Source organism: Pteropus medius, unplaced genomic scaffold (assembly GCF_902729225.1).
Source record: "Pteropus medius unplaced genomic scaffold, Ma_sr-lr_union100, whole genome shotgun sequence".
Lineage (NCBI taxonomy): Eukaryota > Metazoa > Chordata > Mammalia > Chiroptera > Pteropodidae > Pteropus > Pteropus medius.
This window is the reverse complement of record NW_024354503.1, coordinates 4174618-4199796: the sequence shown is the minus strand read 5'-3', so window position 1 is coordinate 4199796 and position 25179 is coordinate 4174618. Positions and strand designations below refer to the sequence as shown.

The window sequence follows — 25179 nt, the reverse complement described above, 5'->3', positions numbered from 1 at the left end:
GAGGTGAGGACAAACAAGAACAAGAGACAGTCTATCCTGGTGGAAGGGCGCGCTACCAGAAGTTCAGAGCTTGGCTCTGCTGCTGGCACGCCGTGTGGCTTTGAGAAAGTCGCAGGCTCTCTCTGGTCCCTTTCTGTAAAATGGGAGGAAAACGAAAGGGTCTCCCTACTCATGGAATCTTTGGTAAGTCTGAACTCTATGCATATAATGTTGCCGCAAAATGGCAGATGTATTTTTTTTTTAACAGCAATATTTAATAAAAGATTGTCACCCCTCCCAAATATACATTGTACCCTTCACACATATAGTTTCCTGCTTGGCTCCTGAAGAAATCTGAGCAATCCCAAGACGAAGCCCTATCCAAACTGTACCCAGCTCCCCCTCATTCCTAAGAGAATGCAAGCAGGAGACTGAGACACACCCCTGCACACCCCTCCCTCATGTCAGAGAGGAAGGGGCAGGAAGTTGAAGCCCCCCGAATGCCCACTTCTCACCCCCTCCCCAAATGCTCAGATCCCATGCAGGTCCTTAGGGGGGCTCCGACATCTCAATGTTGTCTGATTGCTCTGGGAACATCAGCACCTACCCAAACCCTATGTTTCGAGGAAAAGGAATTTAAATGTAAATAATTGAAGGGGCTTTCTGAGATGTTGGAGAGTTCTAGAAACGAGAGTTTCCTCATTGTTATCAGAGCCAGGGCTGGAGACCAGTGGAGACCAAGTGAGTTCTTCTTTCTGTAGTGGTGATGATGATGGTGGTGGTAAATAGCTACCATTTACTGAGCCATGTGCCAGGCACTGTGCCCAGCGCTTGAACAAAATGTTACTTTCTTCAGATCTCCCAGCACCCTCTGAAGGGGAATAATTTCACTTATTTAGCTGATGAGGAAAGTAAGCAACCTACAAGGGCATAGGGCTGTGAATTACCATTTTTATTGGTCAAAAATGGTCAAATGTTGGCCATTTAAGATGGTTTTAACTTAATAGGGAATGTCAGAGCTGGAATCAAACAGAACTGTCTAAACTTGAAGCCTGTGCTGTTTCCTTTAAAAAAAAAAAAAAAGAGTTTACTGTCTACAACTGGTTGTAGAAAATATAAACACCAAAATTTTTTCAAAAGTAAAACACCAAAAATTTTCAGAGATAATGTCTGTAGGGGGAAAAAAAATTCCTTCACGATCTTTCTCTAGGCATTTATACATGTGTAAAAACAGTTGGTGTTTGTTGATTAAATTGTCTTTACTATTCTGAGTGATTCTGTGTACTATCCCACCAGATTCTGGCAACCTGACAGAGGGTATGTTTATTTTTCCCATTTAACAGATGAAAACACAAACAGCACTGATAGTGCTGTAGTTAAAGGCACGGGCTTCACAGATCACCTAGGTTTAAATTTTGGCTCTACCAGCTGGGGCAAGTTTTTCAACCCCTCTGCACCTCAGTTTTCACATCTATAAAATGGTGATAACAGCACCCACCTTGAAGGGTGGTTGTTGGAACTAAACGAGATAGTCTATTTAAAATGATTAAAACAGTGTTGCAACAGGGTAAACACTTAATAAATGCAGGCTGGTATTAAAGCTCAGAGACATTAAATAACTAGAGTAAGACCACACAGCTGGAAAGTGCCAGAGCCCTGATTTGAACCCAAGCTGTCTAGTTCTGGATCCCAAGCTGCTAACTATATGTCAAGCCTGAAATTAACTGAAAGTGTCCACCCTTTTTCGTTTGCTGGACCTCTCCCTAACATTAGGTAAGTCTCTTCCACTCACCTGCCATAGCAGTCCCTGCACCGGGTCTCAGGCTGGAAAGGTGTGGGCCATCTAGATGGCCCTGGTGCTTTCTGCTGGCCCACCAAGTTCCTCTTAGAAGGTGGCGAAGAGGAAGAGTTGTTTTTTACCAAGATAATTTGCTTCTAGCCAGCAGAACCTCTGGGCCTGCTTCCACATGACCTGGGCCAAGCCACTGGCTTCTGTGGCCTGTTTTTCTCATGTGCATGATTAGGAAGTTGAACCTGATCCTCAAGAGCAGCAGTAATTACCTTTACTGAGTGTCAGCTATGTGCCAAGCACTGGTCCTGATGTTCTACACTTGCTCATATTATTATGTTTAGTAATAACAATAATTGCTACACGTCCTGAGCAGTCTCCCTGGGCCAGGCCCTGCCTTCATGTTTAAACAGCATTAGCTCATCTAATCCTTACCTCAACCCTGCATGCTATGTATGTACCATCCCCAGTATGCAGATGAGAAAACTGAGGCTCAAAAGAGCTGAAGTAACTTGACCAAGCACTCTCAAATGATCTTTAGTGTTCCTTCCAGCTGCCATCCTGTAAAACTCTGATTTCATGCATCTTCCCCCCGTTGTCTCCTCCTCCTTCTCCTCTTCCTTGACATCTCTCTTAGCCGTCTTCCAGGATATTACTGTCATGGCGGCCCTTGGCTTGGGCTTCCTCACCTCGTCCTTGTGGAGACACGGCTGGAGCAGCATGGCCTTCAATCTCTTCATGCTGGCCCTCGGGGTGCAGTGGGCAGTCCTGCTGGATGGCTTCCTCAACCAGTCCTTTTTTCGGAAGGTGGTCATCTCACTGTCCAGGTAACTGGATGGCTGCTGGATTGCATTTGGGTCCTTGAGGATATGGGGCCCAAGAGGGTGGGTTCTAGAAGAGCTAAATGTCTCCTTCTCTTTCTAGCACCAAAGCCATGCAACATTTAGGACAGACTGATACTAACAAATTATTCATTGTTTATGTAAAATTCAAATTTCACTTGGCATCCTATATTTTATCTGACAACCCTAGGCCCAGATCTACAGCGCTCCCCAATTCCTTTCTTTCTTATTAAGTATGATTTTGTAAAGTTATCCAGTCAATATGGGTTTAAAGAAAAATTAATAAAGATTAGACCAAAAGAAATAGAAACGTCACACTCAGAGAGACGGTCTCTTGAAAAGAAAGAAGTATTCTTACTCCTCGAACGCTAGTGGACAAGAAATAGCCATGCCTGTGCTTTCTTTAAATTAATTTGATCCGTTTAGGTGCATTTATATGAAATTCTAAGAACTAGCAAAATTAACCCACTTTGCTAGAAGTCAGAATAATGGTTACCTGTGGAAGGCAGGGGTTATCGATTAGGAAGGGGCACAAAAGGACCTCATGGGATGCAGTAAATGTTCTCGGTGTTATCCTGAGTGATGGTTATACAAGGGTGCATATATATCTATCGAGCTGTACACTTAAAAAAACAAAACAAAACATTAGCACTTGACAGGAGGAACTATGCAAAAAAAATTTGTCCTTAAAAATTGTTTTTTTTTTTTTGTTTTATCCAACTTTGAATCTCTGTCCTGCCCAGATGATGGTAAATCTTAGGGAAACTGTCACCCCTCAAGGCTACTCCATTCTCTCCTCTAAGACCTTACTAAGCCTCTGGGCACTGCTATTGAACTTCTCTCCGTGAACCAGGCACTGTATCAGGCACTTCGCAAGCATTATTTTGTGTAACCCTTCCAGTAGGCGTCTAACTTGGTGTACAGGCAAGAGACAGGCTCAGAGGCACTTGCCTAAGGTCACGTAGGTAAGTGGTCTAAATGGCTTTAGCTTTTACTGTCTATAACCCTTCTAGCACACTCCAAGTAGTCATGACATGAAACAGAAACAGTCTAGTGGGCTGCCTACTGGCTCTGAAAAAAAGTGTCTCTACTTTTTTCCTCTAAAAAGTTTTAGAGCTAATTTCCCTGGGGATTCTATAACTTCCTAGTAACCACATGAGAAGTGACAAAGGGAACGCTGGGTGGTGCCCCCGGTCTGGCGTTTCTGCTGCCTTGGCATAAGGTCACACAAGCCTTCAGCTTCCTGTGCCTCAGGCTCCAGGCATCTCTGGATTGCTCCCTTCTTCTGATGTCTAGCTGACAGGGACCTGTTTGTTCTTGACTCAATCCAGGCAGACCAGAAGAAGTCATTTGCAGCCCGAGTGAACTCCCCTGCCCCGCCTCTGCCTCTGAGCACTTAGATCCTCCCAGCTGTGACCCCTGCTGGGAGCAGCATCACAGATTTGAACAATGGGCTCCTTCCTGACCCTCCCAGCTGGGCTGGGCTGGCGGGTGGTACCCGGGCCTGCCTCCCAGACTCACTCTCCATGTTCCTCAGCCTCACCCACTCCGTGAAGCCTGACTTGGCACTAAATTGGTTCTGCCTTGAGTCACCCATGATCAGTTCCCTCAGGGCAGGGACCTGTCTTATTTAGCTTTGTCTTTTGTTTTCCTCGTATAATCAGGATTTGGTATGGTCATTGGAACGAAAATGAGAATAAAAAGAACGCCAAAAGTTATAATTATTTTTTAATGCTGTGTTTTGGAAGGTCCAGGAGGTACCCCCTAGAAGATAATAGCAATAACCAACCCTCTTTATTGTGCTTGACATATATCAACTCACTTTGCCCTCACGATCGCTCCGCAGGCCTTGCCTCAACCTAGTAGAACACCGAGGCGTAGAGTACTGAAATTAACTTCCCCGATGACACACAGCCAGAAAGTGGCTGAGCTGGGATTCCAACTTCGGCAGCCTCGACAGAAACTGTACTCCTAACCACTGTCCTTCACTGTCTCAGCTGGTGCCCGAGGACTGAAATCCTGCCACTGGCACATGTCCTCTTCAATTATGCCTTTGCCTGTTAAATGATCACTCGCTAGAAAGATAACACAGCCAGCTACAGTGGAACATTGAGTAACCTCATATGCCAAACAATTCCTGGTCCCTGTGGGACTCCTTCCCATGCCCTTTGCCCTCTGACTTCTCTGAAGTCCTTGAGCCATAAGCAGGACACTACATCAGCAGCAAACACCAGGGAGGCTGTGTCCAGACTTCAGAGCACAGGTTTTGGATCCAGGCCAACCTCACATTTGTCATTAACTAGCTATGTGGCCATTGCCATAAAAGTCTCCTCTTCTAGCCTCTGTGTCCTCTTCTGTAAAATGGAGGTAATGAATGAATGGTACCCTAGCATCATTTACAGGGGGTTACTCGGAGGATTAAAATTTACATGAGGTGATGTAGTTGCAAGCCTGTCATACATGATGCTCAATAAATTATTATTATTATAATGGTGGTGGTGGTGCTTGTAGCATCATCATCATCAACTCCCGGGGGTCTCAGAGCAAGGTGCCTAGTGGAGGGTGGGTTGGTTTAACCACCATGGATTGTTCTACTCGGTGCCATCACTCCCAGGAAGCCCTCCTTGTTGAGTCTGGTCCACACTGTTCTCTCCCTCCAGTGAACCCCGCTAGCTTCGTTATATCGCAGATAGTGATATCAGGGTTCACGATGTCAGCTCTGTCCTCCCAGCTTAATCACAAATGCCTCGAAAACAAAATTGTTTTCTCCTCCTGAATCCCCACATTGAGCTCGCTCATTTGTCAAAGGAAGGAAAGAATCAATAATAGTGCTAATAATGCCGGTACCTACTTCCGAGGTAGGTCTTTGTGCCATCACGGTGCTAGACACACATGCACAAATATTCCTTTTAATCCCCACAGCACTACCATGAGATAATTGTATTATCGTTCTTATTCTACAGATGGAGAAATAGCCTGAGAGAGATTAAATAGCTGCTCAAGTGGAAAAGCTGAGACTGGAAGCCAGGCTTGTCCTACTTCCAAACCCAGCCTCTCCGCTACCATGGAGAGGGAGAAGAGATGAGGGTGGAGGGCAGGCTGGCAGGTGAAGAGTGCCCTCTATCGTCTGTGAGTGAGGACAGCAGAAGAGAAGAAGCCGTGGGCAGAATCCCAGAAGGCGCCCTGAGGGAACACTCAGCCTCTGTAACTCACCGTGACATTCCTATGAGAACCTCAGAGCATCCTCAGTATGGACAAGCATGTGCAGATCAATCTCTCAGAGTGTAGATGCAACCCTGATGGAGGAAGGGGACAAAGGAGACCCCAGGACGGGCAGCATCAGTTCCCATGTAGGAGGAAATCATGTCTTCTTGTTCTCCTGTTATGTCCTCCGTTTCTTGAACAGTGCCAGGCAGAGAGTAGGTCCTCAACAAGTGTTGAGTTAATCAGCGAGTGAATGAATGAATGAATGAATGAATGAATAAACAAGAGGCCTCCTTCTTAGTCATCCCTGTCTCACTCTCTCTCCCCAGGATTCAGCAGGCCACCATGAGCACTATGTCTGTGCTGATCTCAGCGGGTGCTGTCCTGGGGAAAACCAACCTGGGGCAACTGGCGTTCATGACGCTGATGGAGGTGACAGTCTTTGGAACCATGAGGATGCTCTTCAGAAAATTCTTCCTCGTGAGTTACGGTGTTGTGAGGAGGGGCGAGAAGGTGGAAGGGGAGGGTGTCACCTCCATTTGGTGAGGCTTCTGGGGTTTTAAGAAATGAAGACCGGCCCAAATGGGGTTACCAAGTGCGAGCTATACTAAATGTTTAAACATAGCAAATGAATTCCTTTAACTTCCAAACTATGATATTGTCGAAATCACAAGATAATTATGAAACGTATAAAAAGATTAATGCCCAGAGCCCCACTGGCTGGGGTCCAGCAAGCCGCATGGCCAGCATCTACTTTAAAATCAGTCAGCATGTGTCACTAACAGTACATGTGATCTCATTGGGGGGAGACTGTCAATATTCTAAGGCTGAGGCCAACTGTGAGGATGAGGCCAAGCCAGTTGGTTCTCCCAGCAACTCTGCAATAGCTGTGGCCCTGGGGTAAAGTACAATTAAGAAAGATAAGAGCTGATGGCAGATGAGAAGGCTGATGCCCAGAGAGGGAAAGTGATTGCCCGAGATCACACAGCAAGGCAGTGGCATTTGTCTCATTACTGAGGATGTTAACCTTGATCACTTTTTAAGAAGGTTATTGTAATAATTTTGGGTAGCAGAGATGGTGGCTTAAACTGTCAGTGAAGTGTGGTGGTAAAAATTCTGCCAATTCTGGATGTTTTTTAAAGGCACAGTTGACAGGATTTAGGAGTAGCCCACTAAATGAGTTATTAGGGATTACTGAATTTAATATTTGTAAAGCAAAATTAGCATATATCTAGAATTAACTAAAGACTTCAGTTCGGTATTATAAGAAGTTTGGCTGTTTCATGTTGCAGTTTTTATCACTCATCTCTTCATGAAGTTGTGACAAAAAGTAGGAAGCAGTGATCATATGTGGCCTTGTGGCTTTTGGCGCCACCTAAGTGGATCTCGGCCAAAGGCATTTAAGAACTACTGATAAGACCAACTGGCAACCTCCCTGGAATAAACACTCAGCTACTCGTGGGCTCCTGTGAAAGGGGACTTGTTGGGCTGGGTAAGCTCAGAGCACTGGTCTCATGACTTCAAGTCATACCCCCTACACAAAGCTCAGAACTTTCTCCAAGGAACGTGGGAGTTTGCCCTTGGGCAGAGGGTACCGACACTTACTGCTCCATTGGGTTTCATTACAGATGGAAGACCACATAAGCATGATGCACATCCACGTATTTGCGGCTTATTTTGGGCTGACCGTGGCCTGGTGCCTCTCAAAGCCTCTGGCCGAGAGAGCCGAGAAGAAAGATCAGATGGCAGTGAGCCCCAGTTTGTTCGCCATGTTGGGTAAGGGCAAGGTGGTCTCATACCTGAGGTGAACAAGAAGCTCTGCAGAAAATCTCTCTCCTCTACCAACCTGCTCTGGGTGTCTGATGCCCCTCCATAGTGACTCATTTCCTCAAATGGTGGTTGGTGAATTCACATCTTTGAACAAAGTGTTCCTGTCTAGGGAACCTCTCTTCATTCAGATCCGAAGGAGAGCAGAGAACATTACATTTGAATTTAAATAAATTTAGCGAAACCTTTTATCCTCAATTTAAAGGAGAGAATTGGACAGGTGAAGAAAGTAGGGCCCTGGAGAGGAGGAAGAAAGAGGGCTGGGAAGAGAAGAGTAATAATGGTGTGTTTTGAAAAGCATCTGGATCTCAGCCAAAGGGGAATGGGGTAAGCATCGGTGAAAATGATGAACTCAGACTGCTGGGAGAGGCTTGGAAGAAATCAGGTAGTGAGCTGGACAGCAGGTGACTGAATATTGGGCCATGGGGCTGAATGAAAGAAGCATGTTAATTTTATTTATTTATTTGTTTATTTTATAAATAAGCATTTGGCTATCACAGGCTAGGGTTAGGAGCCCCGGGGGTTTGGTGATTTCAACTCTCAGGGCCTTAGTTTCTCTGCCGGGGAAGTATGTCAGCTGGGCCATACCAACTTGAGATTTCAGAAAGAACACATGACTTGCCCAGAGGCAAGAAAGTGACAAAACCGAGACTTGCCAGCTCTAGGATTCTCCTCCTGTCTGAAGTCCGCAGAGACTCAGGCTTTGGAGCAGGAGTGCTGGCTCTGGCCAATGACCCTCTTGGCCCCCCAGGCACCCTCTTCTTGTGGATGTTCTGGCCGAGTTTCAACTCCGCTCTGCTGAACTCACCAAACGAAAGAAAGAATGCCATGTTCAACACCTACTACGCTCTTGCAGTCAGCGCAGTGACAGCCATCTCTGCTTCGGCCTTGGCTCACCCCCAAGGGAAGATCAACATGGTGAGGAGGGGGGCTGTCCCTTTGGCAGCACCTGGATCTTCTAGGCTTATTCATGCCCTCTTCCTCCGGTGCCAGCCCCATGGGCTGGGAAAGAGCATGCCAGGCGATAGAGCCTTGTCTGCAGTTTCATGGAATGTAAGGACAAAACAAGTTCCCATGATGATCAGGGCATGGAGTTAGCCAGCCAGAGGGGGTGGAAAAACATCTAGACAGACAGTGGGTCCTGGAGTGGAGAGAATGTGGCCATGGATGACAGGTTAGCAGTCCTAAGGGGAGGTAGGTGTCCCCACAGGTGAACTCTATGGTGACAAGGATTCTAGGATCAGACAAGGTGGGGACATCTAGGGAGGCAGCCCATCAGGTCGAGGAAGCCCGGAAGCTGGTCCAAGAGCCCAGAGCTCCTAGACCTGGTTAAAATCGAGGGGGCAGGGGTAAGCAGCGTAAGAGCAAGGCCCAGTTCTAGAGGAATGAGAGACATAGCAGGGACATGACCCAGGAACAAGGGCCAGCTTATTAGGACCAGTTGTGCAAGGTGGCATAGGCACCAAGTAACCAATGATAAGAATAATAAAAATAATAAAAACAATAATAATGGCATATGTTTACTGGGCATTTACTCATTTCTATGCCAGGTACTGGGCTAAGGGTTTTATATATGGTAACTCATTTAATTCTTACAATAACTTATATTAAGCGGGTATAATCAAAACCTAGTTCTTCAGGTAGAAAAGTTGAAGTACTGAGTGGTTAAGTGCCCAAGGACACATCAATAATGAAAGTGAGGGTGGTTGGATGCTGACTAACTATTTTCGAGCTGATTCCCTAAATGCCTCCCAATCAGGGTGACTGCTCCCTGAACCCGAAAAGTAGGGTGAGATAAGACCGCTGATAAAGGCTAGGTAGTCTCTACAGCGGGGAGGGGATGGTTTCAGGATCAGTGAAGCAGGGAAGACTTGACAGTGTTGTCTTGCTACCAGCTTGCTGAGTAGCTTTGCACAAGGTGCTATCCTCCCTGTGCTATTTACCCACGAGCTATTTCTTTGCAGACTCATATCCACAATGCGGTACTGGCAGGAGGTGTGGCTGTGGGCGCCTCATGTCACCTGATCCCTTCTCCTTGGCTTGCCATGGTGGTAGGCCTTATGGCCGGGCTGATCTCCATCGGGGGAGCCAAATGCCTGCCGGTAAGGAACTGAGCAACTAACACCCTCTGCTTTGGCTTAGACAAGCATGACATGACCCTGGATGAAGTTGGGGTGGGGCACATTGTACACTCATGGCTGCTGCCCATGAACCATGTGAATGGGGCTGGGAAGGGCAGCACCCATAAGAAAGATGTCGGGTTGACAATCCAGGTCGTGTCTACTTTTGATTATTTAGTTCTTCTAAGTGGATGGATCTTTCTTCCTTCAGTATTCAACAGGTACAGATAATACCAGAATCCTGCATGATAGCCAATTTGTCATAACACAGTTCTGAAAAAAAATTTAAAACAACAAATCTTTATGAGTTTGAAGGCTTGGTGAAAGAGAAAGGCATATACTTTTGGGTGGCACAGGAAGCTGAATTCGGTTGAACAGTGGAGATTCAGGGAGGCAATTTCAACCCCAAATAAGGAAGAACTAACCAACAATTTGACTTGACCGAAGATGGGGCAGTCTGCTTTTCATCTTTGAAATGAGAACAGATATCTTTTATCTCCTCTGGCTTTGAGGCCCTGTGATGAAAGGAGGAAGTACACAGCTAACAATACATAATAAGTTATCAGGCTCAGAGTCCATCGCTTTTTCTATGCATCAGTTTTCTTGACTCTATTATTGGGGGAACAATTCAAAGATCATTCATTCATTCATTTATTCCTTCCTTCCTTCCTTCATCACATATGTTTTAACATTTATCCTGCTTCCCAAACTATAGCGTAATGGACAAATAAACACAACTCAGTGTGATAATCACTCCAGGAGCACATCTAAACTACCCTGAGATGGGTCAGGAAATGCTTCCTGGAGCAGAGGATATCTCAGCCGAGCATTGACAGAAGTGGGACATGTATTCCAGGCAGAAAGAATGGTATATTCAAAGGCTCAATGGGGAGAAGAGCATATGGCTCTCATAGTTGAAGTACTGGGGGACATTCTCATAGCTGAAGTACTGGGTTCACCTGGGAGTGTGGTAGGACCAGAGTCTTGAGAGATGCCAGGGGCTTAGGTGTATCTCCTGAGCTAGTTGAGGGGTCTGAGTTTTTATTCTGAAGACAGTGGGGAGTCTAAAGAGGGAGCTAGCCTGATTGAATTTGCATTTGTATCCACATCTGTTGGCTCATAGCCATCTGGGAGGCTAAGTGGTGAGGTGGAAGGAGCACAGAATAGAAGTCTGAAGGTGTGGTCAGATTCTTTTCTTCTGATTTATTCTAATCAGCCACATTGTCTTTGGGATAGCAATTAAGTGTAGGCTAGTCCAGTGGGTCTGAATCACCTCCTGGGGACATTTGACAATATCTAGAGACATTTTCGGTTGATCACTGGGTTGGGGGTGCTACTGGCATCTAGAGAGTACAAGCCAAGGATGCTGCCAAATATCCTACACTGCACAGGACAGCCCCTCACAAGACAGAATTATAGCCCCAAATGTGAGTAGTGCCTGGGCTAGAGCCTTACTTCTCAAAGTGTGGTCTCTGAACCAGCAGCACTGGCATCACCTGGGACTTTGTTTGAAATGCAGAATCTCAGAGCCCAGACCCACTAAATCCAACTCTGCATTTTAACCATCTTCCCAGGTGATATGAGCATGCGCATGTTCAAGTCTGAGAACCATTTCCCTAGGCAAGCCCTCAAGCCCATCCCCTTTTGGTGGCCTCGGATGCCAAGGATCTGTGAAAAGGGTGGGTAGGGAATGTCAGTCTCACATGTAGATATGCTTATAATGACATTTCTCCCTAGGTGTGTTTTAACCGTGTGCTGAGGATCCATGACACCTGCAGCGTGCACTCCACCTTTGGCTTGCCGGGTCTGCTCGGAGGGATCAACTACATTGTGCTGATGACCTTTCGGGCAAGCTGGACCAACAATCCCATGTGGGTCATTTGGCTTATCCCCTTAACACTCCCACCCAACTCTGGAAGAAATGTGCCCAGAGCCCTTAGCTGGGGTGTGTGCATTCAGGACCAGGCACTCATAGGCCTCAGCGACTATTTCCTGGCCAATTTATTCAGCAATTTTGCTCAGTACCTAACTTGTATGGAGTCTTCACCTTTCCAGGCCACTTCTTCTTTCCAAAAGGAGCAGTTTAGGTGCAGGGCAAAGGCAGATAGTTCTGAGGCCCCCCAAAAGCAGACGGAGCAGGGCAATCATGCCCAAGTGAGTTGAGTTCATTTTTCTACCCCTGATGGTTTAGGTCATGGTGAAGATTATGGCGTGGAGTCAGATTCATCTTGACCTCACTATTTGGGCTTGCTACCTAACCTCTCTGAGCTGTAGTGGCCCAACTGCAAAGCAAGATAATGCTAATACCTCCCTTCAAAGGGTTGTTGGAGGCTACTCGAGGCAAGGCACCATGTGGTTAAGAGGATTTAATACGTTCATGTAGGACAATGTCAGGCAAAGCCTATCCCTGAAGCCCAGAGAGAGAAAGAGCTTGGCCAGGGTCTCACTGTGAGATGGAAGCATGGGCCTCAGTGTCCCCCAGACAATGACAGCAATAATCAATTTGATGTACCAGAGTCCTGGCTGGCCATCACCTCCTGGAGGTTGTATAAATATCTTCTGGACATGGCTCACATGAAATGAAAGAGTGATTTTTGGGGCATGATACAGAGATAGGTTTTTCCAGATGAATTGATGACAATCACTACTGTTTACTAACTCCTTTCTAAGCACTAGGCATTATGTCAAATCATTTCATATGTCATCTCATTTAATTCTCACAAGCACCCTGTGAGTATATTGTTATACTCTAAGAAATGATATTTAGGGGGCATTACCTGCTCAAGGTCACCTAGCTAGAACCTGACTGTAAAGAGGGCGAACACCTGAAATGGATGATGAGGAGCTCATTGTGTTCGGAAGCATCTCAGAGAAATCATGGAGAGCTGAGTCCCTTATAGCTCTGCCAATGGAGACGATCACAGCTCTAAATCATTGGAATCAAGAAGTATGGGTGGGTGAAACATCCCTCCTTGAGCTGCTTGGGGTCAGGAGGATCCCATTGGGAGTGGGGAGGGGATGGTCTGTGTGAAGGAAGGCTACTCGGTGATGGGCTCCAATGATGTGTCTGTTACTACTGTTTTAATAGCTGTGTGACTCTGAGCAAATCCTTACTTCTCTCTGGGCCCCTGAGTTCCCCTCTGTAAAATGAGGGGTTGATCTAGCTCAGATGCCTATAGGGGCCAGGAAGGTAAGGTAAAAAATGAGCTCAGCAAGGGGAGGCTGGGAAACCATGGGCTGTTGCTCTGAGGCACCAGGCAACGGTTACCATGCAGAGACCCAGACTCTCTGTCAACAAATCTAATGGCTTTGCAAGAGAAGCCAGGAATCCAGAGTTTTGCATGCACTCTCCCTAGCATTGCAAAAGATTTGAAATCATTAGAAATGTTGTGTGGGCCAAATTCTGCTCATAGACTGCCAACCTGGACCTTCTGGACCCTTACCCTCCTCATCGCACATTCTGTGATTCTGTGGCTATCCTAGAGCAGTGGTTCTCAAAACCATCTGCATCACCAGGGAATTGATTAGAAATGCAAATCCTAGCCCTCCCGGACCTGCTCAGTGAGAGATCTGGGGATGGGGCCCAGCAGGCTGTGTTTTAACAAGCCCTCCAGGTGACTCCATGCAAGTTTGAGTTTGAGAACTACTGGCCTAGAGCGAAAAAGAAAAAAGCCAATTAATGGTATGCTGGTAAAGGATTAACAACCGGCTCTTGAGGAAAACAAAGCCTTGACTTAGAGCATTTAGTGATTTCTATGGTGCTAACACTCCCACCATGGCTGCCATCAAGGTGACATCACTGAACATGGAGTTGAGAAGAGATGAGAATTGGCCCCAAGCCTGTGTGACCTGGCTCCAGCGTACTCCTGCAAGTCAACTCTCATCAGGATGAGACAGCTGAGGGTCAAGTAGTTCTCTCTCCTCTGTAGGAACCCAGCACAGGGAAGGGCAAAATTACAGCGATGGCCTCTTTTGGTAGATCTTTGGTCTGCTGGAAGTGAAGGGCACAGGCTTCAGAGACAGACAGACCAAGGTCACATTTACTAGTCATGTGACCTTGGGCATGGTACTCTAAATCTCAGTTCTTTATCTGTAAAATGAAATATTAAGATCTACATCCCAGGAGTGCTGTGAAGATTCAGCAACTTAAAATAATTAAAGGGCTCGGGACAGTGCTTGGTGTGGATTAAACGCCCAACACACGGCCTGTTTTTTTATGTTGATTGTGGAGACTGCTGCTCCATAGGAGGGGCATCTATCTGTACATAGTTGAAAGATGGAGAAAGGACTGAGCTGCAAATCAGAGCAGTTCACGTAAAATGTGGATCAGCTGCTTTATTCGCTTAATGTCATTGGGCAAGGAGGTTGACTTTCACTCCTTCCGCAAACAATGTTTGCCGATTTCCTACTCAGGTGAGCTGATGTGAAGGAATCAGATGCTGTGCTCGGAGCCAGGATGGAGTGTTTGAGAAACTGTGAGACTTTAAGTGGTGTGAAGACATACTTAAAGAACATTGAATCACACAGTGCAGAGGCTTTTCTTCGATTCTCATTCAATTCTTGGTGTACACTTCTGACCCTTGGTGACCTAACCTTGGGTTGGAATGACAGCCGAGGAAGCCTCAGGTTGAGAGACTTGCCCGGGCTACCACAACTGGGGGAAATTTTAGCAATGTTTTGTTTTCACAGTATCTTTTTTTAGTTCCCTCTCATTTCTCTTCTGCTTAAGCTAGTGACACAAAGTTTCCTTTTAAATACACATATTTAAATGTAAAAAATACAGTCTATTGAAAAGAAAATATTTTTTTAAATAATATTCCTGACATGCCGATATGGCCAAATTTGTGCTGAAATCTGGAAAAGATCTGACTAGCCTCTTTAGGTAGACAGACCTGCCTGGTTTGTATCCCAAGAGCCACCCATTCCAAGCCATGTGACACTGGAACCCTTCGTTCACTTTCCTAACTTGAACCTCCTCATTTGTGAGATAGGGATCCTATCCTAGTAGTTGGCTAACATGGCTGCTGTAGGGATCATGTGAAATCAGATGGTAAAGCATTGAACCACGGGCCTGGCACAGGAAAGCCCACCCTGCGTGGGGACTGCTGTTATGATTTCTGCTTCATCCATTTCTGCTTTCAGATGGCATCAGGATAGAATGAATTGGCAGTCAGCAGATCTAAGTTTAGCATCTATTCTGCCCCTTAATATTACTTTTTAAAATGTTTTTGTAGCACGTTCTACATCCAGAAAAATACGAATATCATGAGGGTACCACATGCTGAATTTTTATGACACATCTATGTAATGAGCACCCAGAACTTTATGTCCTATCCCAGAGTCAGCACTAATCTGATTTCTAACAGCATAGATCAGTTTTGCCTGCCTTTGATCTTTATACACATGGACTCAGACAGGAAAATCTATGCTCTTGTGTGCTTGGGTTCTTTTACTTAACACTGAAGTTGTGAGATTCACCCATGTTGCTGAGTATCTCTGTAGATTGTTCATTTTCATTGGGACAGAGTGTCGAATTGTGACTAGGTTTAATTTATAAAGGTGACTGAATGACAGAGAGAAGTCAATGCCATTGAGAGGAAAGTTTAATGTTACCCACAATTCCCCTGGAAGAGGCACTGCACACCACACAGAGCCACATGAAGGGACCAGGTAGCAGAGAGAGAGGGGAACTGAGACTATGCCTTTAGGACTGTAGCGATGAGGGAATAACAAGGTGGGGACATCCCCTATTGAACAGGAAGCGAAAATACATATGTTAGAGTTTGCGGTTGGAGATTTGAAATATGTGTTTTGCACTCCCATGAAAGCTGACTTGCAAGAGAAAGTGGTAAACAACTTGAGCCATTAGTTTGGCCCTGTGATAAGTAAGTACCAAGCAGACAAATTATAGAGTCTAAGAAAACACAGTTAAAACAAGTGTTCCATTGTGTGAATAGAGTGCAATTTATTAATCCATTATTGAAGAGCACTTGGGTAGTTTCTAGTTTGGAGCTATTATATACATTCTAGTATTGATGCTATAAACATTCTAATGCTTTTTAGGGGAGCATACGAATGCACTTCTGGCAAATATATGCCCAGAAGTGGAATTCTTGGTTCATAAAGTATTCATAGATCCACTTCAGTGGATGCTACCAGTTTTCCATTGTGGTTTGTGCCAATCTGCACATGAGACTTCCCTTTAGCCCATATATTCTCTAACACTCCGTATCTCCTTTCTTTTTAGTTTTGGCTTTTTAGGGCATCAAAGTTATCGTTAGATTTTCATTTCCCCAATGACTAATTAAGTGGTGCCCCTTTCATGTGCTCTTGGGACATTTGAATATTTTCTCTTGTGAAATGTCTATTCAAGTTCTTTTGTCCATTTTTCTATTGTGTCGCTCTGTCTTTTTCTTATTGATTTGTAGGAATTATTTATATATTCTGGATATAGATCTGTCAGATATAGGTATTGTGAATATCTTTTTCCACTTTGTGGGTTATCTTTCACCTTCTTAATGGTGTTTTTTGATGAATAGTTCTTAATTTTAATGAATAGTTCTTAATTTTAATATAGTCCAATCTATCATTGATTCCTTTATGTTTAGCTCTTGTGTATCCTGTTTAAGAAAACTTTGCCTACTGCATAGTCATGTAAATGTCCTCCTAGGGCCATTTAATTTTATAAAGTGAAGTCCTGGGGTTGCCTAGAAGGCGAGCAAACAGGAAAGTATTTTTGGGGCTGGGGTGGGGGAGATGAGTCTGTATCCCATCTTGTACTCGATAAAAATAAAGCCTTCATCTTTAATGGCCTAATGAGGAAACTTTCAGCTCTGAGAGGTTAACTGACTTGCCCAGGGTTACATAGCTAGTGACAGAACTGGGACTTGAACTTGAGTTTTCTGACTCCTGGTCTCGTTCATTATCCATAGGGTCCAAGGATTAAAGTAAGCCGAAGAGGATCTTGGAATCCCCCTTCCCCTCCTCCATGTCTGCATGGCTTTGCAGGAAAATGACAGGAGACTCTACCACCAGGAAGAGGAAACGTTCTCCTGATGGCCCTCCCTGACAGTGCAAACAGTGCTTTTTGTACCCAGTAACCTCTGTGGCATGATGCCTGAAGGCGACTGTATCTGTTTTGTCATTTCTAGGATCAGCTACCAGGTGCTCATTGACACCGGGGCTCTCAGCTTGTCCATGGCAATGGGTCTGGCATCTGGTCTCCTGACAGGTCAGTGTGAGACCACCCTTCTTCCACCATTGCCCAGGGCACAGGGCCTGGGTTCAGAGTGTACCTGCCTCATATGCACGCGCCCATCCTTATCCCTGTGAATCCACCCCCTCAGCTCCAACCAGATGAGGCAAAGAGCTCAGACTTTGATTTAAAAAAAATCAATACAGAATCACATCATTTCCAAATTGGAAAGGCCCTTAGAGGTTACCTGCTATAGGTGTGGACTCTGACAGGGAAAGGAGAGACTTTTCTGAGGTTATAAGTAGGGGTGAGAGGTGACATTGCAGCCTCTTGAGCCCAGGACTGGTGCTTTCACCCAATTTTGTACAGAAAGCCAAAAAGCTTACCTTTTATTCTGCAAGGACATCCATATGTCCATAATATTATTTGGTTCAGCAAATATTTATTCAATATCTACTCTGAGCAAGACACTATTCTTAGCCACTAGGGATATAGCAGTGAACAAAAAAAATTCCCTGATCTCATGGAGCTGACATCCTAGTGGAGGTGTGGGGTTGGAGCTGACATTTTTGGTTGGAGCTAACATGCTAGCTGACAATGAATAGACAAATAAATGTATAGTATGTAAGATGAAGACAAGTGCTATGAAGCAAGCAAGATAAGGGAACAGAGTCAGTATGAGAGTGGGGTGCTCTTTTAGAAAGGTGAGAAGGGAAGGCCTATCTAATAAGTTGACCTTTAATTAGAGTTGACCTGGATGGAGAGAAAGAGGGAGACAGTCCATGTGTTTATTTGAGAGAAGAGCATTCTATGAGAAGGGACAGTAAGTGTGAAGGCCCTGAGGCAAGAGCATGCTTTGAATGTTCGGGGGACAGCAAGGAGGTCTGTGTAGCTGATGTGGATGAAGTGATGAGGAGAGTGGCGGGGGTTGAGCATAGAATGGTAGCAAGGGGCCAGATCACTCTGAGAGATGGAAAGCCATCGGACATCTTTAAATAGAGGATTCAAGTATGCTTTTGTTCCTGCAATATGACAGAACAGCAAAGAATCTTGAGGAGTACTAATTTGCCAATCTTACTTATACGCCAGGGGAAAAATATGCATTCTGTTCAGAAATGTTCCCTTTTTATTCCATAAGTAAACAGCTTCTATTAGACTCATATGTTGTGTACCTAAGCAGGGAGTGGGTGTCAAATAAGAGACAAATAGCATAAGCAGACACTAATGAATTGTGGGACATTAGGCATACCACTTCACTCACTCTGGGTTTGGCTGGCTTCTCTGTACAATGAAAGGATTATGGTAACTAATCATTTGGTTTCCTTTCAGCTCTAAAACATGGATGAAGGTATCTTTTGGAATTACCTGGGTAATTTTAGAGACTGAGATTGGCTAGAATTACCTTAATGTACCAACTGGCCTCAGCTTTGGACAGAGGCTATGGTGATTATTTAAAAATAGATGAGAGAGATGCCTTCCACCATAAGTTTACATTCTATCCACAGTGACAGTCCATCCCTGGGTAATGCTGCCAGATTTAGCAAATGAAAATACAAGGTGCCCATTTTTTAAATTCAAAATTAGCCAAGCATCCTGTATTTTATCTGGCAACCCCACACCTGAGCTCTCCTACCATTCACCAGTGTCACTGATATTAACAAAGTGACACTGATTTTCATTGTCTTGTAAAGCACCTGGGAGGGCTTTCCTTATGCTTCACTGGAGAATAGAGGAAAAGACACTCGTATTATTCCTTTAAGAGTTAAAACCAATGAGCTTTTCTCTTTACATATTACTTTAGACATGAGGGAACTGGTAATTAAAAAGAACTTGGACAACAGAAGGAGAAAGAGGCCTCCAGGCAGCCAAAATAGCACAAATTACCCCTGAAAGCCAAGCATTTTACTTGTCCAGAGACCCTGTTATTTGATATCTGTCTACACTGTTTAAGAAACAACCCTATCGAGGAGCATGGTTATTGGGTTCCAGTTCAGGAAAATTAGAAATAGCAGATTAGAAGTGAAGTAGGTTCCTACAGGTAAAGCACACGATAGAAGTTAAAAGTGAAAGCAGAGAGCCTAACAGAGGGGAAGACATTCTTAAAATCAGATACAAGAACACGAAAAGCTTGGGCAGCTGGAGAGGACAACAACCTTCAATAGCTATATACCTTCTCTGCATTACACAGCAATTTCATAAGTGGATGTTCTAGCAATGGTTCTAGCAACTTTAAAAGTCTAAATGTGTTCAGTGCTAACTCATAAGACAAGAAAATATAATATGGATTAGTGTATTTAGGTGGATTTTCATCAGTGATGAGTAAGCCTCCGCTATCTGGAAAATTCATGTAGGCGATAGAGATCGTTTATGAGTAATTCTAGCTAAATGGGGTGTGCTAATTGCATCCACCTGCCAATATCAGTTAAAGACGTGCACAACAAAAGGAAAATATGCATATGCACACGCCTACTCTTGTTAATCTTACTATTTAATACATTGGGACTTATCATCATTAAAAACACACGGATAAATCTATGAACGGCATTTCCCTGCTTCATGTGAAAAGTGACGCTCACTTCACATACCCTGGGAAATCCGGCAGCCTTTGCACAGCTGGGGTAATGCATAGGGCAAGCTCTCTGGGCAGAGGCTGGACAGGTGAGCAGAATAGGCGCAAAAGCATGTTGTTATAAACTACTTGCCTATTATACAAGTGGACTCTTGCGCTGAGGTCACTGGGAGTTTATTGGACTTACAAGGGTGCCTTCTTTGAGTTGCTCTCCATGGTAGCTCTTGTGTGTGTATGCGTTTCTTTTTTTTTAATTTTATGCCTACAGCACCTGGTATTCCTAGGTGGTCTCCTATCCAAGGGCTAACTAAGCCCGGCCCTGCTTAGCTTCTGAGATCAGACGGGATCAGGCATGTTCAGGATGGCATGGCCGTAGACTTCTTGTGTTTTAAATGGATCAGCTTTTAAGTGGTGGCACCCTCTGATAGGTCCCTTCTATTCCATTTTGGAAAGCGTGTCAGATCCATGGCTATTGTATACCTCACAGTATAATCTAAATCTTTTGGAGATAATTGCTCTTGCCAGTTCTTGTTAAAAGATGTCTATAGAATTAATTAAGCGGATCCAGGAAGAACAATGCTTCAATTTGTCTGTCTCCTGGTTGTGGAAGAAAAAGGATTTCTATTGAGATACTATGGTTTACATGTGATATTTTGATTAATTTTCAGATAACAAATGCTGTGCTCCAAATATTTAACATTTAATTATGAATTTAAACAGGTTTACTCTTAAAGCTCAAAATATGGAGAGGAGCAACTCATACAGCAAGATATTTTGATGACCAAGCTTTCTGGAAGGTAAGATTCTTAACCTATTAAGATCATAGATTTTGAGTGAATGAACTTAAAAAGATATTTGGGCATTTCTGTTAACTTGATGTTTATGAGAGCAAAATAAAAACAAATGAAAATGAAGTGAAGAACATTGGATGAGGAGCGAATCCATGATGTGCGTAGCGCAGCGGTATCGCAGCGTGTCGCGTGTATGTCGTGTGCAATGTGTGTGTGTGTGCTGGGGGTCATGGTAAAGGTTACAGTTTCCCTGATATCTCAAAGTTACTGAGGCTCAGGGATAGGAGAACTATTGCTGGCCACACTTCTCTCCACCTGGAGACATCAAAGTGGGCAAATATTTTGATGCAAAGGTGTAGGATCCTACAATGCAAGAGCCAGAAGGACCACAGGGGCCGGCAAGTCTAACCTTCTCATTTGATAGATGCTCAGAGTGGAGCCAGGACCGTTCCAGTTCTCACAGTGACTGAGTGGCAGAGCTGAATCTGAAACATAACCCGATAAATTACAGCTGGTGGATACAAGAAAACTTATAGTATAGGAGTTTGGGGTCATTTAGCTAAGGGACATAGAGTTCAAACAAGTCGGCTGCTGCTGAGAGTCTCTGTGTTACACTGTAGCATTTGTTGTCATGGCTGGGCTAGACACTGTCACCCCACTGCCCTCTTCCCTTTGACCTATACTCATAGTTCACAAAGCACTCGGATGTGTGTCACCTTAGGTAGTCTTCCAATCGATGTTGAGTTTGGCTGGGCAAGCAGGGATCCATATCGCCAAGTGACAAATGGGAAGTTGGGGCCAACAGAGGTCAGGCTAATGCCCAGAGTCATACCTTTGTGAGTGTCAGAGACAAGACCAGGAACCAAGCCTTCAGAATTCCAGGCCAATCCTTTCTCCATCTGTATGCTGAGATACTGATCACTAAAGGGACAAAGAACCAGCCTTACTATGGGCCTTGATATTTCTGTCTATAAGGGCAAAACAGAGAACCTGCAGAGACTACCTGCTTCTCCCCCTCCTCTCTTTCGTCTCCTTCCTCTTCTTCTTCCAATAGCTTTATGGAGGTATAATTGACAGTGAACCACAAATATTTAAAGTCTACAATTTGATACATTTAAACAGCTTCTACACCCATGAAACCACCTCCATGGTCAAGTTAACAAACATATCCATCACCACCAAACATTTCCTCCTGCTTCTTTGAAGCTACTCCCTTCCTACCCCATTCTATCTCATCCTCAGGAAACCACTGAACTGCTTTTCGTCACTATAGACCCGTCTGTACTTTCTATAATTTTATATAAATGAAATCATATGGTATATACTTTTCTTTGGCTTCTTTTACTCAGCATCATTCTGCTGAGAGTCATCCACGTTGTTATGTGTAACCTGCCTCATCTTGTACCAACTTCTTTCTACAGTCATGGGCTCTCAGCTTTTCCCCACAGCCAGTGTCTCACAGTCCCCTGCAAGTGTTTTTGCCCTTTTAGCCAAAGCAGGGTAATCTAATGAAAAGACTCAGAAAACTGGTTTAGTTTACCCATTCGTTCCAAAAGTATTCATTGAGCAACTATTACATATACCAAGTACTCTGCTAATCACCCAGGGATACACAACCAAGACGAATACCCAGCTCAATTACTTGAGTTGCAATAAATATTTGCTGAATGAATGAAGGGAATTTGAGGATCTCCACCTAACACTAACTACTGCAGCAGCAGGTGAAACGAAACGAGTAGAATGAGAAGTCCTGGCTTGCAGTCATCGTTCTGCAAGATATCACGTAGGCAAATTCCTCAACCTCTCTCACTGGTAAAATAAGAGTAATCTTTGCTCTACCTCGATGGGTTATTTTGAAGATTGAATGAGATAATAATGTCTGTAACTACATTCTGTAAAATGCAAACCAACACGTGAATGTGAAAGTTTATTACTAGGGGTTTAGCCAACCATGAGGGAATGGGTAAGCATAGGAGCTATCATCCTTTTTTTGCAAGCCTACCATTTCCAATTTTGTGCTAAATGCTTTTTAAAATTATCTGATTTTATCTTTGCAACAACTCTGCATAAGGGTAAGTGTCCCCACCTTAAAACTGAGGAGTAACTTCTCCAAAATGAAAGAGCTAGTAAATGGAACAGGAGGAATTTGAATTGGTGTCTGTTTGGCTCCAATGACACAGCACATGTGTATGTGTTGTGGGCAGCTACTAGAGAAGTTATTTCCCTCTGTCTCAACCCCGATCTTCTGATTTACTTTCTTATAGCTGACTAGAACCATATTTTTCAGCAGTACAACATAGCTTGTACCTGAAAAGCCAAATACCCATTAAAGAGGCAAGAATTTAAAACTTCTAAAGCTAATAAATCCAGGGGTGGATTTTTTATTTTATTTTATTTTTCGTAAACCATCCAGAAAGACATTTTAAATATTACTGAAGGCTCTCATTGCATTTCATAGAACCAGACTACCAGGAGTTGGAAGGGACACCCTTGTGTCTGGGGACATCAATGTGCCTGGCACTTGCTGGGATGGAGCACTCATCGCTCCTCAAGGGCACCCAAGATACACTTGTTCATTCACTAATTCCATTAAATATATTACCTAATATGTGACAGAGCTCTTGTGTGAAGAGCTAGAGAGATGAATCTATATGAAATATAGTTTTAGGCCTCAAGAAGCTGCATATACTAAGACTCTAACTTCCTGTCAATTACAATGGTCTTAACCCATGTACTGATTTACAGAAATTCAGTTTCTAACACAGTTTTTCATGTGCTTTCACCAAGAGAATAAATTACTTCCTTCAACTCTTTATTTCAATTTAATAAATCTTGGGGATTTTTTTTCTTGCTTTCCAAAGCACAAAGACCCACTGACATCCACTTATTAAAATTAATCCCACAGTTAACCTTCTTGAAGAAAGGAACTTTTTGGTGAGTCTACCATGGATAAGCCCGTTTTGAGTATCATGTGGGGGTATAAACAAGAGAGTAGGCTTTAACCACTTTGAAGGACTGGATCTTTATATATGCCCAGTTCTATTAAGTACTAAAAGAGTAATCCTGGCAGTAGCTACTGGAAGATTGGAAGAAGTGGTCATGAGCTTGGGGATGTCAGGGAGATGGAACTTGGAGTTGTGTTGGATTTGGCCAAATGGCAGGTGAAAGGTATTCCAAGCAAGGGGAAGATGCTGAGCAAGAACAGGAGAAGCATGAAGCCACCTGGCTCAGCAGAGGGTTGGTGAAGAGAAGGTGAAAGCTGGGCTAGAGCCCCCTGAATCATCCTTCAGGCAACTGGAGGCTTCCGAAGGTTTCCGTGGAGAAACAATGCAATAAAATGCATGTTCTAGCATTGAGTAGAATGATAGGAGCAAGCATGTAGGATGGGTTCTGCAATGACTTCAGTGTGCTGAAGACCATCCACTGGCTTCTGAACAAGTAGTTGCAGTTCCTTTTTAAAATAATTTTACTGCCAAGAAATATAAATACCACTGCAGTTTCGGCACAAAAACACAACATCGTGTGTTGTTTCTCCTGCTGTTTTATACAAAATTCTCAAAACTGAGCCTTGTTACACTGGTATCACCCCGGCTTCTGATTGAAAATAAATGTTCTAGATACACAGTGAGGGGCCAACAAGTGTTTGTTCAACCTATTGAGGAGAGTTTGCTTTTCAAGCAAAGTAGGGAGACAGATGAGGAACTTGACAAATGACTCCTCCCCTTGGGAGAGGCCCAGTGCGAGAAGATCGTTGTTTCCCGGAGGCAGATCTAAATTCTAGTCCTAGCTCACCACCTTCAGGCAAGTTGCTCTACTTCCCTGGGGCTCCATTTCCTCATTTTGTAAAATGAGATCAAATTCTACATTCTGAGTTCAGATGGATCTGTGTTTTGCCACTTGTATGATCTCTGAGCTTCAGTCTCCCCATCTCTGAAATGTAGATAACAGTAATGTCTCACTAGGTTGTTGTAAAGATTAAAAAGGAGATAATGTGTGTGAAATGTTAGCACACCAATCCATAGAAAACACCCCATGAATGTTAGTAACTCTGATTTCCAGTTCTCGAATTCTGTGATCCAAGCTGCTCCACGAGCAGTGATATTGTATGGAAAGGTGTAATATGGCACACCTGAATAATTCTGGATCTATTCAGCTTGTGGAAGACCTAAAGGAGACCTAAGAACAATCTTCAAACACTTAGAAAACTGTCATGTAGAAGAGAAAAACTATTTCTTTCTATGCTTCTCCAAAGAATTTACCTAGGTGATGCTGTGTAAATTGCTAACAATTTGAACTGTCTGCAAAATGAATGAGCTTCTTCATATGGGAGTGAGTCCATTGTCTCTGGACATGTTCAAACAAAAGCCCGATGACTATTTAGCAATGATCCAAATACAAAGCTATACGAGATCTAAGAGCTCTTCCAATTCAGAAATGGAAAGAATGAAAGAACCTCCAAGGGCTTTGTGATGAGACATTTTGGTCAATGTAAATTTCAAAACATCAAGCCAGAATCAGTATGTGTATAAATTTTAAGAGTGTAAGGGTTCGTCTGTAATAAAAATGTTTGCTTTGCTTTTACAGTTTCCTCATTTGGCTGTTGGATTTTAAGCAAAAGCATCCAAGAACAACATGCCTGTTCCAAAACGAGAGAGCTTCCTTTTACTGTTGCCTACCCCTTTTTTTGCATGTGACACACTCATTACAGCAAAGTCTCCTCATGCATAATGAAACAAGGTCAGAGATAAATTTGATGTTTAAAAGTCTTAAGTGGCAACTTTGTAACACTTTTAAATAAATGTTTGGTCTCATTAAAAATGATGCTATATTTTCTTGGGTGGAGACACATAATTAAGTTTTTGG

At 43.9% G+C, this 25179-nt stretch overlaps 1 protein-coding gene and 1 pseudogene across 2 annotated transcripts in view; one reads left to right on the top strand and one right to left on the bottom strand.

Moving 5' to 3' along the window:
* The window catches only part of RHCE (Rh blood group CcEe antigens), a 31111-nt gene extending 6000 nt beyond the window's left edge, over positions 1-25111 (top strand). Inside the window, exons 2-10 of one of the 2 annotated variants that reach the window (XM_039854680.1) lie at positions 2406-2595; positions 6144-6294; positions 7443-7590; positions 8393-8559; positions 9606-9743; positions 11499-11632; positions 16913-16992; positions 20246-20322; positions 24901-25111. In XM_039854680.1, the coding sequence (XP_039710614.1) occupies positions 2406-2595; positions 6144-6294; positions 7443-7590; positions 8393-8559; positions 9606-9743; positions 11499-11632; positions 16913-16992; positions 20246-20322; positions 24901-24927 (1112 nt within the window). In that variant the 3' untranslated portion in view covers positions 24928-25111. Of the gene's footprint in view, positions 1-2405; positions 2596-6143; positions 6307-7442; positions 7591-8392; positions 8560-9605; positions 9744-11498; positions 11633-16912; positions 16993-20245; positions 20323-24900 lie in introns of both variants that reach the window. The other variant, XM_039854679.1, reaches the window with a different exon arrangement.
* On the bottom strand, positions 19785-19903 carry LOC120596391 (uncharacterized; annotated as a pseudogene).
* Positions 25112-25179: the final 68 nt, after the last annotated feature.